At 33.2% G+C, this 20753-nt stretch overlaps 2 protein-coding genes across 3 annotated transcripts; one reads left to right on the top strand and one right to left on the bottom strand.

The window, feature by feature from the left end:
* Positions 1-589: 589 nt before the first annotated feature.
* LOC103493522 (autophagy-related protein 11) lies at positions 590-9285 on the top strand. Of its 2 annotated transcripts, none has more exons than XM_008454307.3 (5): positions 590-2610; positions 3426-5106; positions 7616-7836; positions 8351-8543; positions 8639-9285. In XM_008454307.3, the coding sequence occupies exons 1-5, from the start codon at positions 1667-1669 to the stop codon at positions 9047-9049; spliced, it is 3450 nt and encodes a 1149-aa protein (XP_008452529.1). In that variant the 5' UTR covers positions 590-1666; the 3' UTR covers positions 9050-9285. The 2 variants fall into 2 exon arrangements, with proteins under 2 accessions (XP_008452529.1, XP_008452521.1); XM_008454299.2 differs by having other exon boundaries at positions 8342-8543.
* A 1690-nt stretch (positions 9286-10975) lies between these two features.
* On the bottom strand, positions 10976-14813 carry LOC103493516 (uncharacterized). Its single transcript, XM_008454286.3, has 6 exons — positions 14397-14813; positions 13796-14080; positions 13537-13710; positions 13299-13405; positions 12584-12894; positions 10976-11800 (listed from the first exon to the last, which is right to left on the bottom strand). The coding sequence occupies exons 1-6, from the start codon at positions 14550-14552 to the stop codon at positions 11235-11237; spliced, it is 1599 nt and encodes a 532-aa protein (XP_008452508.1). The 5' UTR covers positions 14553-14813; the 3' UTR covers positions 10976-11234.
* Positions 14814-20753: the final 5940 nt, after the last annotated feature.

Here is a 20753-nt window from a genome sequence, read left to right as displayed (position 1 = left end):
TATTTTTAATTATTAAAAGAATTATTTAGACTATCAATAATCAATAATAAATTTTTATGTTATTTTATACCTAATAACCGAAAGAAAGATAACATTTTATTAATAATAGAAAAATCAAAATATTTACGAAATAGAATAATTCCTTCAACCATATATATTCTTTCAATGTATAGTTTAGATCTGATGGATCTGAAAGAATTTTTTTAAGATTTAGTTAAATTTATAATTTATTTTTTGTATCATTTAGATTTGGGTGATTTTTTCAAAGAATTATTTGTATTTGGGTATTTTTAAATAGTTTGGATAATAAATATAAGTGTATATAATGTAAAGCCAAAATAAGCAAAGATTAATCCAGGATTCACGTAAAAATGATATAAGCTATGTATATGACATATCCAAAATTGCATAGTCGAATCTCTGGTTGAATGATATAACAATATTAATTAATATCTTTTTACAACAATTGTGGAGATTACTTTGGCTTAAGGATTAATAGAGTAATGGAACTGTTTTAAAAAATTGTAATTGATTAATTAATTTGACTATATATATATATATATATATATATATATATATAGGTGTGTGCGCGTTGGGAAAAATGATTGGAATTTCCAAGATTGAATAAACCATTACGACAGCAAAGCCCCTGGGCTCTTGCTTTGCTTCGCTTCATTCAAAGTTTCGTACAGCCCCGGACTTTAAAGATAGAACAAGAAGAAGAAGGAAAGAAAAAAGCTTTCCCATGGTGGTGGCCGCCATTGAAGAACCTTCATCCTTCATGGGTTTTCCATATTCAAATCAATAGCCAAAGACAGAACCGAACCCACAAGCAAAATTCGTTGAAGATTATGAAACACACAAAAAAAAGAAAAAACCCCGTAGATTTCATCTTCATATATTAATATTTTTATATTGAGTATTATCACATTGTTGTAAGGTTTCGTAGAAGTTTTGTCTTATGTCAAGAATCAAATTTCTCTCCTTCATCATTCTCCTCACGTTATCACTTTTTTGATCATTTTCCACACCTTTCTTTCTTCTGTTGTTGGCTGTTTGTTTCCTTCAACCCTAGTGTTTTTGGTTTTTGGTTTTGATGATCCGCTGGTTCGTTCCTTTTTTTTCGTGTTCTTCTAAGGAAGTTTGTGAATAAGGACGGAAATCAAGTTATCTTCGGTGAGGATTTTGTGGGGGTGGGGTGGGTCGGTCATTGATTAGTAGGGTTTTACCGGGGGAGACGTTGGAATCAAGCAGATTTTGTTAGCTCTTCGTGGTTATTTTGCTGGGGATTGGTATTTTCGGTTGAAGGTTGTGGGGGTTGCTGTTGAATTGAGTAGTTTTGAAGGTTGGTTGATAAACAAGAACTCTGTAGACGATATTAGCCTTTTTTAGGGATTTTAGATCATGGTACTTTTAGCAGTGAAGTAGCAATTCGAGATTTCGGATTTTAGTTAAGGGTTAAGGTTTTTAATGCTTGGAATTCTAAAGTTTAGCAGCAACGGCGGAGCGTAATCTGGAAGAACGGTTGATTTGACTTTCCTTGCCGTGCCTCCGCCGTAGACGACGGATTGGTTCATCACTTTTCTTTGTGAAAAGGAAGGGTTTAATTTGGCTGCTTATCTTGTCGGTCTTCATCCTGTGGCTGAGATTCTTCGTTGTGGATAAGATGAGCTCAAGCGTGACAGATTCTGGTGCAAACAGCGGCAAGTTGCTGGTTCATGTTTCTGAGAATGGACATTCATTTCAGCTTGACTGTCACGAGGGTATGCTGGTTGAGGATGTGATGCGTTTGATTGAGTCGGTCACTGGGATTAACTGTAATGATCAAGTTATTCTTTCTTTGGATGTGAGACTTGAATCGCAGCGACCCCTTTCGGTTTATAAGCTTCCAGCTGATGATCGGGAAGTTTTCTTGTTTGATCGAACCAGGCTACAAAGCAATTCGCTTCCGCCTCCACCGGAGCAGATTGATATCCTTGATCTTGTTGAGCCACCATCACCTTCTTCTTCTCAAGATTCCCATCCTTTAGATGATGCATCAGATCCTGCTTTGAAGGCTTTGCCTTCTTATGAGCGTGAGTTTCGTTACCATTATCACAAAGCTCATACGATATACAGTAGTACAGTGATGAAATATGAATGCTGTGAGAGGCTATTGCGAGAGCAGAAGGTTCAAGAGAGAGCTATAGAAGTTGCAAGGGGTAATTTGGATCAATACTATAAAATGATTACTCAGAACTACACAGATTTCATGAAGCGGTATTCGCAGCAGCATCGGGTTCATTCTGATTTGTTGATGAATTTGGATAGAGACATTGAGAAATTGAGGTCTGTTAAGCTTCATCCTGCCTTACAAACAGCCAACCGCAAGTGCTTACTGGATTTTGTAAAGGAAGATAATTTGCGGAAATCAGCAGAAAATTGCAGCAGTTCGCACAGCCAGTTTGAGAACAAAGTTCTTCAATTTAAGGACATATTCAACGAGGTTAAGCGGAAAGTTGAAGATTTATTTTCCAGCAGGGCTTCTTTCTCTATAAAAATTTTGGAACTGAATATAAAGGAGCATCAGCGGTATATCAACGACCAAAAGAGTATAATGCAGTCCTTGAGGTTAGCTTCTATTTACTTCTGCCATAGCTCAAGATTCACACCGTCCATAATATCATCTGGTTTTGTCCTTGGCGTGTGAATTCTTCCCCCCCCCCCCCCCCCCCCCCCAAAATTAAAAGTTTACCTCCTTTTCTTTTTTGTTCGATCCTCTCTCTGTATATCCAATACTTTATCACTTATGTTTGTAAGTTCTTTTTAGATGGTGATGATAGCTACTTCAATCGCGTGTTCATGTATCTGGTACAATCTGAAATTGTGCATGTTTTCATGTCTATTACAGTAGTTTTTTGAACATAGAAACCATGTCTGTTGCAGTAGTTATTAACTGTTCAAATGTGTCTGGGAGGTTGCTAGGTTTAATACTTCCTTGCAGGCGTTGGTCCTCCTTCCTCTCCAATCCTCTCTTCGTGTATTCGATACTTATTTCTTATGTCAGTCACTTCTTTCTTAGATTGATGATATTATTACTTTAATTGAATGATTCATGCATCTGGTACAATTGGAATGTTGTTCATGTTCACACATATAATACACTAGTTATTAAGTGCGTTTGGCAATAGCTACGTTTGAACTTCCTGGTGGACGTTGGTCATTATTATGTCTTTCTGTAATTATGAGCATGGTCTTGTTTTTTTTGGATTGGAGTCATTTTCTGTAGTTAGGATTAGACTCTCTTTTATTGTTTTTCTTTGCGCTTTTGTGTATTCTTTCATTTCTCTCTCCCCATGGGCATGGTTTTTTACACACAAAAAATTTAAAAGAACCGTTGAGGTGTGTTTACAATGACTCTAAAGTTTTGCTTGTGCATAATGCAGCAAAGATGTTGACACTGTAAAGAAACTGGTGGATGATTGCTTATCTTGTCAGTTATCTTCCTCACTTCGTCCTCATGATGCGGTTTCGGCCTTGGGTCCTATGTATGACGTCCATGACAAAAATCATCTGCCAAGAATGCAAGCTTGTGATCGTGCAGTTTCCAAACTACTTGATATTTGTAAGGATAAAAAGAATCAAATGAACAACTTCTTGCACTATTACATGCAAAAGATCGCTTATAACTCTTACATCATCAAGGATGTCAAATTACAATTTCCTGTTTTTAAAGAGGCGATGGGGCGTCAGGATGACCTATTTATGGACCTAAAGTTAGTGAGAGGGATTGGTCCAGCCTATAGAGCTTGTCTTTCTGAAGTTGTGAGAAGGAAAGCTTGCATGAAGCTTTACATGGGTATGGCTGGTCAAATGGCTGAAAGGCTTGCAAGAAAGAGGGATGATGAAGTTAGAAGGCGCGAGATGTTTCTGACGGAACATGGTGGATACTTTCCAAGAGATGTGATAGAATCCATGGGACTAAATGATATTCCTAACCCGTGTGATGTCCATATATCTCCTTATGATGAATGTTTGATTGATGTTGGTATCTTAGACCTTGACCGTTATGCCCCCGAGTATTTGTTAGGATTCCCTTGGAAGAACGAGAAGCAAGGAATCACTAAGGACTCTTCTATAAAGTCGATTGGAGCATTGAGTTCTGTTGAGGCTGAAGAAAGTTCAAAGGATACCTTTGAGAGTTATGGGTCTGGTGAGCTTCTTGAAGGTTCTGAGTTAGTAGAGATTGCTGGAACCAGCAAGTTGGAAGTTGAAAATGCAAAATTGAAAGCTGAACTTGCGTCTGCTTTAGCCACCATATGTTCATTTTCTTCTGAATATGATTTAAGTGATGATAGCAAACTTGACAGTGTTTTAAAGAATGCTGCTGAGAAAACAGCTGAAGCCCTGCATCTTAAAGATGAATATGGAAAACAACTTCAACAAATGCTTAAAACTAAGCAAATGCAGTGTGAATCATATGAAAGACGCATTAAAGAATTGGAGCAAAGACTGTCAGATCAGTATGTGCAGGGGCAAAGTCTCTCTATTAATGTTGTGTCTGATTTTTCAGTTTCGGCTGTAAAGAATGGTGATTGCAAGCCACAAATCTTAGGTGGTCCAGAAGCCCCTGCACTTTGTATATCTACTTCAGAGCCAATGGATGAGGTTTCTTGCATCTCAAATTCACTGGATGTTAAGCTGGGGCTCTTTGCTGAACAGCCAGGCAGAGTGCGTGAAGCAGTGGATGAAAATATGTTGGATTCCCGTGGTGATCAGAATCCTCATTTGGATTCCTCAATGATGGAACCAAATCGTGAAGAATTTCAAGACAATGATAAATATGTGAGAGATAAAGTAGTAGGGCAGATGGGAATATCTCTGACGAACAGTTCCACAGCTGAGAGCATGCCTCGGTCTCTGAATGTCTTACCTTGTGAAACTGTAGAAAATCCCAATTTGGAATCTAATCTTCCAAATGGCCTTCTGCTGGAGTTGCAAAATGCGCTTGCAGACAAGACCATTTTGTTGAGTGAAACTGAAACCAAACTTAAAGGTACTTTGGAGGAGGTTGTCGTACTGAAGAGAGAGTTGGAAGCTAGTAGGAAGCTTCTTGATGAATCTCAGGTACTAATTTATTTATTTTTCACCAGTAACGACCCTAGGCTCTGCTCTAGATCATGGGCCTTTTGATCGCCTGTTAAAGATTTATCTCCCTTGGAACTTTGTTTATAACTAGTGACCAATGCTTTGACAGCCTTGCGTTCCATTTTTACCATTTCTGTGATTTCTGGCTTCCTCTCATATGTTTCTCACTTTTATCCATCCAACCATTTCCTTCTTTTTAATATGCATGGATCCTCTAGCCTTTTTGTCTTGGTATGATTCAGTCTTGATTTACGTGAACAACTGTACCAATGAACAAGATGGAGGTTAGATTAAATATCGACTCTGAACCCAATTCGTTAGATCACCTTACTAATATATATTGGGGATTTTTAGGCATATTAAATTAATTTTATCAGAATGGCTGTCATTGTGACCAAAATCTAGCTCTCTTGGGGAAATTTTTTAGAAGCAGTCTTTTGAATCTGGATATAACTTCGGATGATAATGGTATATCGTTTTGCTCCACTCTCAGATACTGGGGGTGTGGATAAATGCTGGCCACTTGTCTGCTTCCGTTAGTTTCTAAAATTTTAAATTGGAGGAGAACCATCTTTTCTTCATTGCAAGTTTAAAAGTAGCTGCTGGATTCAGCTAGTAGCTTAGTATTTTCGGTTGTTTGTTGTGGCTTACCGATGGGAATTAACCCCATCGCTTTTTGTTTAACTCTTTGGAAACTAGTCAAGGGTTTTATTTGAAAAGAACCAACAATACTTTTAGGACAAACTAGGGATTTGATTGACGTTTGGTTGTAGCTATTCTAATTTTTAATACATGTCAGCTGTGAAGCTTTTCAGCAGTAGCATGTTACGTGTTTGGAGGATACCTTATCACTCTCCCCTTTTCTTGTTTATAGTGAAAATGTCTAGCTGATCAGTGTCCTGTTGGAAAACGAGGAATTAAGTATTTCGTGGTTACCTTTTATCCCTCTGCTTTTATCTTTCTGGAACTGTGCCTGTGGCCCTTAATCCTTACCTAGCAGTCGAACATGGATGCGTTTGACCACACTATAAAATGTGTTTGAATTAAATTTTATGTTAAATTACAACTTTAGTCCCTAAAATTTTCAGGTTGTATCTATTTGGTTCTTGAAGTTTCAAATATGTCTTGTATGTTTCTAAATTTTCAATCTTATGCCTAGTAGGTCCTTGAAAACTTCATATTGCTCTTCTTTATCCTTGCATCTTCTTAACTTCATGAATTGGAAGTTCCATTTCAGTCCTTTTTGCTGTTATTTCTTTAAGAACAGAAGTTGCCAAGAATTTAGAGAACAGATCCTTTTTCAAGAGAACCTGCCCATTTGTCATTTTGAAATATTGGCCAAACTCCTTTCTCGACCTTAACAACAGATGATCCCTAAATAAGGAATATAAATTTGGTGTGACAAAGAGGAATTATTCTTCATACCCACAACTCAGAAGGACTTCCGAAAACCAATCGTTCACTTTCCTGGACAAACAAACTGGGTAGTGGGCCTAATTCTCCCCAAATGAAAGACCAACCTCCGTAAGCCAGCATGCTGGAGAGTAACTGTGTGTATGAAAGAGTTGGTAGAAAATTTCCCTCTCCTTAGAATATAAACAGAGCTATCGATAAGTGGCACAAAATTTATGTATGTAATAAGTTGTTCAGTTTGCCAACCTTGAGATTAACTGTCACCCCTTGATAAATATTTTTTGCCATTTTCTTTTTGCATTGGAAGTTCAGTTTCTCAAAAAAAAAAAAAAAAAAATCGTTTTGTCTTTGTCAAGCTTCCCCATGATTTTTCACTACCTCTCAGGTGTGAATTTTTGTTTTATTTAATGTTTTGGTTGATCATTGTGAGTATAATATGTACTGTTTATAAATATCTATAAAAAAATCCTCTTTTCTCCACAATCTTTTAGAAAACTTCTAGAATTTCTTAATTTTAAAAATTGATATTATATGTATAATCTAGTCTTCATATTTCTATTGTGAGTATGATAAAAAGGCTTCAGTCTTTTTCCCTTTCATCTATAAGTTCCAGAGGACTGGCTTCAAACTCAATAATACCGTGCCCACCTGCGAAGTGAATGAATTATTTGATATTCAATAATTAAAAACTTCAATGCATCTAGAATCCTAGATTAACATTGGTGTAGGCTTTCCGGTATCTCCTTTTAACTACCATGGTTTTTTGTTTTTTTTTAAAGTAGAAACAGATTTCATTGATATTTGAAATTAAAGGAGCTTAAAGAGCTTTCATCATACCATAGTTTTCTGTTGACAGTTAGTTAGTCTTCAGTTTCCATGAGTTCTGAGTTGGATTGCTAACAGCGGAAGCCCAAGATTAGTTTTACGTTACTATACCTGTGATTTGTCAAACAGTGGTCTTTTATTTCGATTTTAGTTTTCATCATCATGATCAATAATTCTTTTCCACGTCAATGCAGATTTTTGTTGAAGGTTTTTGTCATCGTTGTAAATCATTCTTTATCCATCCTTGCAGATGAATTGTGCCCACTTGGAGAATTGTCTGCATGAAGCGAGAGAGGAAGCTCAAACTCATCTTTGTGCAGCTGCTCGTAGGGCTTCAGAGTATACTGCACTTCGTACGTCGGCTGTGAAGATGCGGGGCCACGTTGAAAGACTAAAATCCTATGTTTTTGCTCCGAACGGAGTGGCTGCTTTTGCTCATTCATTACGCACTTTAGCACAATCTTTAGCCAAGTAAGTAGTCTGTTTTTTTTTCCGCTTAGTTGCTGGTTTCCAAACCATTCCCCTAGCGCATTAAAAGGAGAGGAGCAAATGCACCTTGTTCCTTGTATTCCGTTGTTTTTTTACATGCAAATGAATGCATTTCTGCTCTTTCAATTTTTTTCTTTAAATATTCATGTATTTTAAAATGCGCTTGTACTATGGTGTGCAATCTTATATATAATATATAAGATTCCGCAAGAATCCGCCTAGTTATGAGATTTATTTATTGTTATTATATTTTACAATATGCGGGATGGAAGAGTCAAACCTCTAATCTCAAGTTTGATACTAGTTGATAGTATAAACACTATATAAGTTGAGCTATTGGTCATTTTCTTCTAGTTATGAGATTTAGTTCTAGAAGGTAATTTCATTTCCATTCGATTTTCCCTTTACATTTAATTCTGAATTCTAGAGATCTTCTTGTGTGCAAGTATCCTTTTTAATTAACGAAACTTACCTAGAATTCTATTAGTTCTGGCAGTGACAATGAAAATGATGGTACAAATGAATTCCGCCAATGTATCTGGGCTATAGCAGAAAGAGTTGGACATTTGGTCAAACAACACGAGAAATACGCAAAGCTTGAAGCTACCAACGAACAGCTTGTCAAAGAACTGGAAGAGAAGAAAGAGCTTGTTAAAACTTTGTACACGAAGCATCAACTCGAGAAACAGGTAATCTGTTTGAATATGTTGTTGGTTTAAGTTCAGGTTCAGATTGCTCATAATCTGGAGCGATATACTGAATTGAATTGCGCCATCTTTAACAGGCAAACAAGGAGAAGATTTCTTTTGGTCGAATGGAAGTCCATGAGATTGCTGCATTCGTTCGGAATGCAGCTGGGCATTATGAGGCAATTAATCGTAATTGTGCCAACTACTACCTGTCTGCTGAATCCGTGGCTCTATTTGCTGACAATCTCCTAACTCGTTCTAACTACATTGTTGGGCAGATTGTCCACATTGAACACCAAACTGTGAAACCATCACCGCCTTCTCCTCGGCGTGATCATGGTACGGTGGATCAAACTGATTGTGTGATCTCCGACTCGGGGACTGACAGGTTGACCTTGAATTCAGGTTTATCTTCGAACCCATACGGTCTCCCGGTCGGGTGTGAATATTTTATAGTGACCGTAGCGATGTTACCGGATACTGCTATTCATTCAACAGCTTCCTGATCCCTGCAAACAACAGAGTCTGACATGATGGAAGATCCCAAGTGTACATAACAATAACATTGAAGAACAATTGTTGGGAGGTGAACTTTTTTTTATTTTTCTTTTGTACAAAATGATGGTGGAATGAGTTTTTAACCCCCTCACTTTATACCCATCTCTCTATGTAAATATTTTAAAACACTTCAGTGTTGAAAACTGTGAATATTATTGCCATCTACCCTTCTAGTTTGACTCTACTTGATGACTTCATATCTATATTATATTTAGTTCAAAATGCCAGTGCTCAGCTAAGTTCTCATACCATGTCTCGATCAAAATTTTATTCTCAGATTTTACAAGTTTTTTCGGAACTCCTTTCACTTTTCTGATTCTTCCTCTTTTGATTTTTGCATGGATGACCTCTTCAGGATTACATTTTTATAACTTGTAGTGTTAGAGATGGCATCTCTATCGAAATGCTAGCTCGATTGTGATAATCATACATTTTTATGGCAGATTGTTAGAATTTTCCATGTGATATATTTATTGTCATATGTGGATTCCTCAAGCGATCAACCATTTCTATCACAATTTCATTTTTATTGTTACAATTTTCCATGGATATAGGTGGAAAAAGCTCGATTGTTATTGCGTTAAGACTAATAGATATGGTATGTGACTGAGTTAGAAAAGACCATTAAGGGAGGGATTTGTTCTTATATAGATAGATGAATCTCCCACCTCCAAAGAGATTTTACGTGTCAACAATAATTTACAAATTGAAAAGTATCACCAACAATTTACATATAAGATTACGAATAAGATTACAATGAGATTTGTTCTTATTTCTTTGAAATCTTTCTTTTTTAAATATAAGTTTAGATTTAGGTGAGACAGGACCTCACTTATCATTATCTATTCATAATCTAAAAAATATACTAATGCAGAGATAATCTAAAGAATGTACTAATACAAACAAGTAACTGAAAAGCAAAGGTAAAAACAGAACACGAAAGTAATACGTCATCATTATTAACTTCGTAAATTCTCCAAAACTAGATACGTCCCTACTCTCGGCTTTCTTGCTATAAATTGTCCAAGCATCATAGTGCCTTTGAATTTATTTGATCAATTGAACGTGGTATCTCTTCCTAACCAGAATCAATCCTTACGAATGGTTTTGTCTGTCGCCTGTGATTGGTCACTCCACTACAGTCGCTTGTCATCTCCATCAATCATAAATGAGATTTGGTAAAAACAAAAGGTTAGAGTTTATACTTTTATTATAGTAGGTGATCAATAATAAATGCACTTCTTAACAAGTTTCCCGTACAAAAGAGGTTTGGAAAATTATTGTAGCGATACTTAGTTTGAGAGTTGTTCTAAAATTGATAGCTCTGGAAAAATGTTTAGCTAAAATTTTGATTTAGTTATTATTATATGTTTTGGATGGTGTAAAATAGTAGAAAATTTTGTTTGTGTTTGTGCACTTCGGTTGCCTTTGAGATTTTGATGGATTAGGAAAGAACTTCAAATGTTTTTGGTGTTCAGCAACACTAATTATAAACTAATTTTCTATAAAAAAAAATTGATAGGAAGTGTTAAAATTACTTAAATTAAGAATTCAATCTTTATTTTTTACTTTCAAATTCAATATGGACTAATAGATGATAATTTGTTATATTTATGTATATTTATAAGACAATAAAAGTATCACTAAATCAATGTCAAAAACTCTAATTTAGGAATACATTTTTATATCTAAGTATCACCTTATCGTTAATATCTCGATGTTTGACCCTTACCCACATGATTTCCTCTCTTCTTCCATATGATATTCTCTCTTCTACTCCAAGAAATTAGAAAATGAACAGTAACATTTTGGACATGCACTGTAGCAAAATATGTAGCTAATTTTGTTTCAAATTGTATAACCTCTAAAATGGATTGATTCATCAAGGGATATTCCATTTACAACTTATGCAAGTTGGTTTCATAACATTACATGGGAAAGAATTGAAACGGGTGTAGACATACATAAATTGCCTAAATACATGAAATTACACATACAGGATTCTTCATCAATATATATTTCAGAATCCCATGAAGATTTACTCATCTGCTTGTAAATCGTCTCGATGCCGATTTCTGAAGCAATGTACAGAAGAAACATTTCAGCCAGAGACGTTAACTTTAACTTTTAACTTCAACTTTCACTATCTTCTTCTGAGATATTGAACAAAAACTTCGGGATAGAAGCGATTCGAGGAAGATGCAAAAGCAATTCACCAAACGAATCCTTCCTAGACATACCGACTGCCTGCTTAGTGCCGGAGTTATCTTTTACGTCCTCGCCAAAAGCTTTGATATCTCCCCTTAATATGTTACCAACTTTATCGTTCTTCCTACCGTCGGGTCCTTCGCCTCGACTTTCATCATTGAACAGTGAGTTCTGAGTTGTGGGATTAGTTGGATCTTTTTGCAAGAGGCAACAGAGAGAATTGACCCTTTTCATGAGAGATTTCTCATCAGAAGTTGTGGATTGGTTGTCGTTCAGCAGATATTGTGTAATGTCTTCTAGTATGTCTTGGTATTCTGGTCCTTGATTGGCAAATGACGGATTTGCCGCTGTCATCTGCTCTGAAATGCAGTGCCCAATGTGGTTCACAAGATCACTCATTGACATGGACGGGTGGAGCCCGGGCACTTTCATTTGTTCCCAATTTCTTGGGCTTCTAGAGCTACCAACTTCAAAATTTGCACTTGCTTCGGCTGGCACAAGATTCCATCTTTAATCAATAACAAAGGAAGAGCACAGATATTTTGGAAACAAACAAAAATTTGGTTGGACTAATTCCTGACGAAATCCTTGCAAAAGTTACAACTCAAAGATTCCAGAATGAAATAACCAAGAGATGTGGATGGAAAAGGAATATTGACCATTCAACTCATGATGTTGACACCATGTGAATTTTTTTGGACTCACAGGACATTTTGCAAGTGGCACGATTTTGCACCAAGAATTCATGAACTCAAAAATAGAGAACATTTTTTCCTTTTGTCCTTGAAATTAAATAGAATGAACACATCACTCAACCATGACAATACACGTACATAATCAAGAATAGAAATATGGTGTGGAATGGCGTGGTGTGGAAAAAACATGCTAAATTCTCCACAAAACACATATCTCCAGAATGTAATCCTTTTGATAGCAAAATCCATTTAAACTCACAAGCTTTATAAGATATTTGTTGTCAAGTATGGATGATAAGGTGGGTAGATTGCTGGGCTACCCTTCATTCATCCTCGCTCTTTTTTCCATTTATAAATATAGAAAACTAGAATTATTGGTTAAAATATCTTGAATGTTGGCTATTCAGTTAACATATCTTCAATATTAAAGAGATTCTCTCCATAGGGCCCTGTTCTATATTACTTTTTAACTTATTCAATTCAATAATATTTTAATAACAAAATACAAAAGAATAATAATAATATTAAAAAATATCCACTAAAATGCATATAACGAAAAGCAAATCAATAAGTTGTCACCTGAACAAGGTGATGGTGCTTCTTGAGAGTGATGTTCTACAGTGGTACAAGTAGAGTCTTGTTGTTCTATTTTCAGGGATGATTGCTGAGGAGATGGCGAGGTACCATCCGTCAGAACAGATACGATTGATCCTTTACTATTTTCTGCTTGGTGTTCTGGATCCTCAAAAACAGACACCCTTCGTTCAAAATATGGTGAATCCAAAACTATCTCTGGTTGTCGGCTCAAGAAGTTAAGACGCATATCACACTGAATTAGCTTTTCAAAGTGTTTGTTCAACAATCCTTGAGGACATTGCAGAAAATGTTGCCTAAAAATCACAAAATTAGATTTCTGTAATGATTTTCATTCCTACAGGATGGAAAATGGCCAGCAAAAAGAAAATTAAATGGCCAAAGACAGAGTTCATGCACCCAAGATATGAAAAATGAAAATCCAGTCAGCACTTGAAGAGAATGATATGAAGGATAAAGAAGTGACAGTCTAACCTAATTCTTTCATTCAGGCATCTCAGAAATGATATATCAAAACAGAGGTTCCTCTACTAAAAAAATTAACGACAAAAGACATGAAGAATATCCATAGTCATTACTATAGAGAGATTTCTACCACTGATTATCATTGAGAAGTAAATTTATACACAGAGCAGAAAAAGGAAAGTGATAAGGCATAGGATTTTATAGTCTTCAAAGATGGTAAAATCACAAGCAATACCTGTGAATAGTAGCCTGGCCATCAGTAAAGTCAGCAGTTGCCTGCCATAAAGTGTGTTTTCTTGGTTGAGGGTTTGTTTCCCTGAAGAAAAGGGGCTGCCTAGCCAACTACATAAAAGAAAAACAAAAGAAATAGGCTGTCATAGAATAAATACAAGAAGTTTCCCAAATAACTCTCATGTCTTTCAAAAAGAGAAAGCGAGCAAGTAAGGGATTAGGCAAAAATAAGAAGCGCTTACCACCACATTCAGAGTACCAGGTCCATTGTCAGGACAGTTGGCCTTTAAGGCCATGATATCAGACCACTGGATTTCTATTTTACTCTTCAACCCACCTTCAAGAATTTCCCATACAAGCTTGTGCTTAGCAAAATAACATTTTGCCACCAAATCACCTTCATATCTTGATTTATACTGTCAAAGTTACATGACCTCAATTACTTAACATCCACAACATTTAAAAATGATTAAATGCACAAGGGAGATCAATAGATTTTACCTCCCAACCACCAATTCTTAGAAGCGATGCAGGAAAGTTTGAAGCTTTCAACTTATCAGTAGAGGCAGGAATGATAGTGCCTTTATTTTCCTTTCTCAATGAAGAGTTAAAGCTTTCACATTCCGCCACATCGCTTGAAGCAGCAGTCGATTGTGAAAGCTTCATTTGAATTAGATCCAACAATGAAGGGCTCTTCCTCAACCGTAAACCAAGAGGACTAGGCTCATCAAGCGGATTATATTGTGAAGGCGGTACAGGAAAATCATCGTTACCATCACTTTGTTGCTTCAAGTTTGGCAAGATCATGCAAAAACAACAAACAAAAATGGCCAAAATCATTTCAACTGATGAGAAAATCATAATTTGTAATAAACATTTCAACCATAACTCTTCAACAATCAAAAGCGCATCATCTCCCCCCTCAAAAATAAATGAAATACCAAAAAAAAAAAATAATACAGAAGATCAATCTCCATCAAAAAAAAAAAAAGTTAATAAATAATCAACTTCAACGTTGAAATGCGTAACATTCACTTGTCAATATAGCACCACCCCCAAAATTTCTTCGTAACCAAGCAGAAGAAAACCCAATACCACATACCGGAGAAACCGTCGTGACCGTTTTCAATCGTTTGGGGAAGGGACCATGTTCCTCTTCAAGAGAATCTTCGATCTCCAGTTTCACCGGCACCTTGTCGCGATACGACGCCATATCGGGATCAAGAGAACGACTCCCGGATTTCATCAACTGCACCATCAAAACACTTCCTCTAGTTCGACCCTTTTTTCAGATAGCGAAAATTGAAATCAATGGCTTAAGAAATCCAAAATAGAGCTTCAAAACAAATACAAGAATGAAACCCTAGAACGACGATCTGTGACCAAAATGGATAGGAAATACGAAAGACGACGGAGATTCTGAAAGCTCCACAAATTTTTTTATTATTTTTATTTTATTTCACTTTTGTTTCGTTTTGTTTTGTTTTGTTTTGTTTTTTAATTTTAAATAAATTAAAACAAAAAAAGAGAGAGAGAGAGAGAGAGAGAGAAATGATAAATATAGAGAGAGAGATTTTTGGGGAAAAAATCATAACGCCGTTCGGGTCGGGTTGGCGGAGTCTAATTTGACGGCGACATTCACGTGCGATAGCACGTGCGGTTGGATTATAAATAGTTAATTTGTCTTTGTCATAATATATATATATATATATATAATATGCTTATAATATGGTATATTATTATTATTTTAGTTCTCTTTATGGTCACAAACATTTATGTCCTTCTAACTTAGGGGTACTTTGCTATTACAAAGTGCTACTACTTGCTACAATTTTGTTATTCTTTTCCTTCCCCTACTTATATATCTTTGAACGTCTCTTCTTATTTGCATATGGTTCATGTATTTATATTTTTTCACTTTACTTTACGATTTATGTTTTATCCAGTTGAGTTATGTTAAGATTTATCAATCTCACGTCTTTTACAAATTGTGAATATTGAGTTCGGGCATCTCTTACTAATTTAGAAATCAAAGTTTCAGTTGATGGCAAAATATAAATGGGATATTTAAAAGTGCGTTACATTGTTTTTCCATTTTTCAAATGTGGTGTTGTGAATGGAGTATATTATTTGTATATTAGTAGTGTATAAAGGGCATCGTGTGTATCAGATTTAACAGTACTTTTTTTACATTTTATGAGTGGGGTTGTTTTTTTTGTCGTCTTTGCAAAAGTAATAAATTTGAGTTACCAGCTTAATTTTTAAAACTTGTCAAGTTGTAAGAAGCGCTCTAGAAAATTGCATTTGAGATGGTTTTTTAAAAAATATATTATACATATATTCTAGAGGTGATCATTGGTTTGGTCAGAGTCGGTTTTTTGACAAAATCGTCACTGGATCGCCCATAATCAGTTTAGTAAATGTTCAAACAGATCTCAACATCAAGGAGTAAGGGTTGGTCGGTTTAACACTTATAAATACTTTCTGGAAATTCTCAACTTGAAACTTCCAAAAACCAACCCTAATCGACCCCTCTCGGATTGATCAATTTCCTTTTGGTCGTTTGACTCGATTTTTCAGCCTATCACATTCACCCATGTTCTAAATGAAAAAATTAATTTGAAAGTAGTTTACTATAATACAATTTATCTTAAAATTGTTTGTCCTTAAATAATGATCAACATAAACAGAGTTTAGTAAGCTCAACTAACATAAAATATGAATTATCAACCAATTTCGGTCCATGTACCATGAACTAAAAGAATAAAAAGGAAAAAATATTGAAAGAATTTTATTAAATAAATAAATATATATATATATATATATATATATATATTTATGTAGTTTTATTATTTTGACAGTTAAAGTTATAAATTAAAATTATTAAATTATGCATTTAATTGAATGGGACCATAATTTCCTTATAAAATATTATGATTCAATATGCTCCACTCACTTTGCTTTCACACCCTAGCAACCTAAGAGTTCATTGTTTTTTTCATTTGCTCTCTTTTTATTTTGAGTCAAATTTGGAGTTTTCTTTCTTCTTTTTTGAAAAATACTAAATGGGTAATTTTTACTTTTTTAAAAAATAGGAGTTCTTCGTCAATAGACATCTTACACTTTATAAAGTAGTCGTTTTTATTTTATGGTAGGCCTTTATTTGAAAGAAAATATATTATCACGTACGTTGACATAAGATTAATAGGTTACAAACAATGTCAGTCGTTCTTTCTTTTTCTAAAAGAAAAAAAGAATGACAAGTTTTTGACCAAAATATTAATGTGTACTAATGCAATGTAAGTTGTGTTCAAAGTTTGCTTATCGTTTTTATCAATGACATATTTTTAAAAAACTTATTAGGTGAATTAGTAAAATAAAATAGATAAGTAAAAAGTGTACCATTAGTTTAAGCTTATAGTTCAATTAAATATATAATTGAAAGTTTTGAATGATAAAATTTGCAAATTTAAATTTATTAGAACGAGTTTTTTTTTCTGGAAAATTTAAATATGATTGTGTATTACTTTAAATTTGTAAATATTATAATATGTGTAGTGACTATGAAAGAATATAATTTGAGTCGCATATGTAGGATCGGTATGACAACCCTAGAACGGGTGAATAGGGGTTTGACACATTAATGAAATTTTTGAACTAAGTGGATCCAATTAAGCAAATTAATAAAGTTTTTGCTAATAAGTAATTTACACAAGAATTTCATACAAATGCATTTACCTCAAAATGACTTATAAAGTGAAACAAATTCAAGCACATGTTGTAGCAATTAATTGAATGCAATGAACTATATCAACAAATTAATTGCAAAATTAAATAGGAGAGGAATAAAGAAATTGACACCGATGATTTTACAGTGGTTTGGCACAATCGGCCAACGTCCACTTCCCAAGCTCCTCTTGGATGTGTCACTAAATTCTTTGACTCTTTCTACGGATTAAAAACAACCATTACACTGCTCTTTTTACGAGTTCAAGAGCAAACTCAATCATTTTCACGGATCATGATCAAACCGTTGTGAACGACTCTTTTGAAAGATTAAGAGCAACCTTTAGCGATGGATTTGGAAATGAAGAACAATACAATAAAAACTCTCTCAAAGAGTAGATTTACAAATTTAAAGCATAATGAACCGATCCTCACAATACAATATAACTCTCTCAAAAATTAGATGAAAACAATAATAATTAAGAGTTTTGATGGAATAACAATGGAAGTTTTTTAAGTTGCAGAAGATTGAAAATAATATGTAATTGTTGTTACAAATGTGTATTAATTTGGAGAAGAAGATGCATTTAAAGAGAGGAGATATTGAAATATAAAATCAATTTGGTTCTTTGGATCTTATAAAAGAAAATTAAATGGTAGACATTTAAATACAATTAGTCATAGATACCAATATATATATATATATATAATAATTTCTTTTAAACCGAACAATTAAAACAAATCCACTATTTTTTAAAAAAAAAACATCATGTATTAGTATTCCGATTCTCCAAGTGGCACATTCCAATTGGTCCACCTTGAAGAGAGAAATTCTACAATGACTTCGGATATTTTTTTTTTCAGTTAAGTTTATTTTGAAACTATTATTTCAAGCTCTACGCTATAGACTTATCAACTCAAATTGTTAATAAATTAATTTAAATTTTGTTATCATCTAAACATAAATCGATTAATTAATTAAAATTAATGGATTTGAGATTAAGTATAAAAAAGCCAACAACAACATTCTCATAACTTCAAATGGCCATTAATAGGGTATGTAATTAAGTTTACACTATAACTTCTTAATAGTGTAAACATATTAATACCCATGAAGTGAATTTGGTATTTTTTTAAGCTATTTTCAATGTAGAATTCCCAATTTATATTTATTATTATAGGATGAGATTGATCGAATAGGCAAAAATGTTTTTAAAAAAAACTCAGAAAAACTATTGAATGAAATAGTTACTATTATTTTAGATTTTCACTCTATCAATATTATCTATAAAAATCTTCCATCGAGTTACTTCAAATTTTATAAAAAGAATTACTTTTTAGAAAAACAAGACTTAGGAAAGAGTATAATCTTACTAAATAGACGAGAGGAAAAGTTAATTTGATCTAATTTTTATTTATTCTTTAAACTTTAAAATGTTATGCATTTAATCCTTAAATTTTGAATTTGGTATCAATTTAATCTCCGAGGCTCAAGTATAAAATACTTGATTTTATACTTGTAGTTCAAACTTTCGAGAACACCATCTTTTTGTCTTTAGTGTTAATGTGTTAATAAATCTTAAATCATTAGTATAATAATAGTTAATCATATTTCTATATGTTTTAACTTTTTTAAATTAGATTTAGAATTTTACTCCATAAATTTTTTATATTATTTAAGATGACATCAAACATTGAAAATGATTATTTAATGAAAATTTGAGGTTAAATTCTAAAATATTGAAAAGATGAGGTAAAATTGAAGCGAAACTCTTAAACCTTATAAAATAAATTGAAACCAAACTTAAAACTAAAAAAAAACTAAGGACGTGTTTGATAATTTGTTTGTTTTTTAAAGTTAATTTTTAAAAAATAAGTGTGTTCGGTAACTAATTCACTTTTTCTGAAAATAAAAAAAAACCTTAAAAAACACATTATGTCTTTAAAAGACAAAGAGAAAATTAGTTACCAAACAAAAATGTAAATTATTTCAGTTTGGAATAATAAACACGATAAATAAAAAAAATTAAAATAACAGTATTTTAATTGTCAATTATCTTAATAAAAATGTGCAATTATTATATTTTAAGACTCAATCATAAAATTAAGAAACATTTTTAAATATAATAAGTTAATTAAAATATTTACAAATATAGCAAAATTTTGTATTCTATTAATAATAAGAACGGACAAAATTTAATCATTGTCTATCATTATTACTGAAAAATAAATCAGCGTCTATCGATACTTATTATTAAATATATCTAAAATTTTAATATATTTTATAAATATTTTGTCAATTTTTCTTGTTCCCGACAATACTCTTGAAATTAACCTTCACTAATATGCACTTAAAAACTCCAAAATCTTTGTCTTATAAGTAACAACAAAAGTAAGAAAAATAAAATAAAAATCTTAGTAAGGGGTAATTCTGTCATTTTGGGAACTTAGTAGAACAAGGGTGAGTTGGCAGACAGATACGGGATTATTGGATAATATACAGGACCCACAAGCTCCCTATTTAGAGATAGACACGTGGGCCCTCGATTGACACGTTTCATTGTGAGAAGCAATCAGATCCGAACGTCATCTGATTTCATAAGGAGGGACCTCACTGCTGATTGGTCCACATAAGGAACCGATCAAAATCATTATCACAGGTGACCAACGAATCAACGATAACACAGTTTGAACTGATAATCTGTAATGAAATAATGTGATTTTGTGGACGAGTATCATTTGATTAATGTTTGAGAATTACATCTCATCGTTATTGATATCGGTATAGTTATAATCACCATTATCGTTTTTGTTACTATTACTCTAAAATATAACATCGATATATCAATTTTCCTCATTTATATTGAGTCAAGACTTCGTCGTGGGGTCAATTTTATGCCCTCTCATATATTCTCTTAAATACCACACTTTATTATAATTAATTGCATCATCATCATACAAAAACAAATCATATTTCTTTGTAACGCAACAAAAGTGGATAATTTATACTACAAATCTCTTGATCGTTAACACATATATTAGTTGAATTTGGTATATTTTGAGCGTAACTATTAATTTTGCTGTTATTGTTTTTCAAAAGAAAATTATTACAAAACACAAGTTGCTTTTTTTTAAAAAAAAATTATTTTATATGATGAAATTTATAAAAAGAAATATTTATAAATATAACAAAATATCATATTCTATCTATGATAGGCAATAATAGATTGTTATATGACACAAATAGTTGTCTATTTTCTTCTATCATGATCCATCGTAAATATAAATTGTTGTATTTTGTAAATATTTTGATTTATTTATCTATATTCGAAAATAGTTTTTATTTTTGTTTGGTCTACGAAAGATCATCATAAATATTCTCTTTCATTTCATTGAAGGTAGGAATACATTCTTTTACCCTTTTTTGCTATTTAATTATACTTTTCCAAAAATAAAATACAATAAAATACTAGACTTTATAACACAACATAATGTATATCAAGAAAGGGCCTAGGGAAAATAATAAATTAGAAGTTCACATGGAAAAGACAAAATAAAAAAAAAAAAAACATCCACAAGAAAGGAAAGAATTGATGGATTAAATTATATATATGTTCTTAAAGTTTGAATTTAGTACATACACTTTTAGCTTTTCATTATAATAATTGCAAATGGATTAAATTATGTGTTCTTAAGTTTGAATTTTATTAGTAATCACACTTTTTAACTTTTC

This window comes from Cucumis melo, chromosome 5, assembly GCF_025177605.1.
Source record: "Cucumis melo cultivar AY chromosome 5, USDA_Cmelo_AY_1.0, whole genome shotgun sequence".
Classification (NCBI taxonomy): Eukaryota; Viridiplantae; Streptophyta; class Magnoliopsida; order Cucurbitales; family Cucurbitaceae; genus Cucumis; species Cucumis melo.
Note: the sequence above shows the minus strand (reverse complement) of the source record. Positions and strands in the feature narration are given on the sequence as shown.

Bases quoted from the DNA above. Each gene is read 5' to 3' on its own strand.
- LOC103493522 (XM_008454299.2), top strand. From the start codon at position 1,667: ATGAGCTCAAGCGTGACAGATTCTGGTGCAAACAGCGGCAAGTTGCTG. The intron at 5,107-7,615 runs GTACTAATTTAT...CCATCCTTGCAG, and splicing joins AGCTTCTTGATGAATCTCAG to ATGAATTGTGCCCACTTGGA. The intron at 7,837-8,341 runs GTAAGTAGTCTG...GAATTCTATTAG, and splicing joins TTAGCACAATCTTTAGCCAA to TTCTGGCAGTGACAATGAAA.
- LOC103493516 (XM_008454286.3), bottom strand. From the start codon at position 14,552: ATGGTGCAGTTGATGAAATCCGGGAGTCGTTCTCTTGATCCCGATATG. The intron at 14,081-14,396 runs GTATGTGGTATT...CCAAACTTGAAG, and splicing joins CGGTCACGACGGTTTCTCCG to CAACAAAGTGATGGTAACGA. The intron at 11,801-12,583 runs GTGACAACTTAT...ATCTTGTGCCAG, and splicing joins AGCACCATCACCTTGTTCAG to CCGAAGCAAGTGCAAATTTT.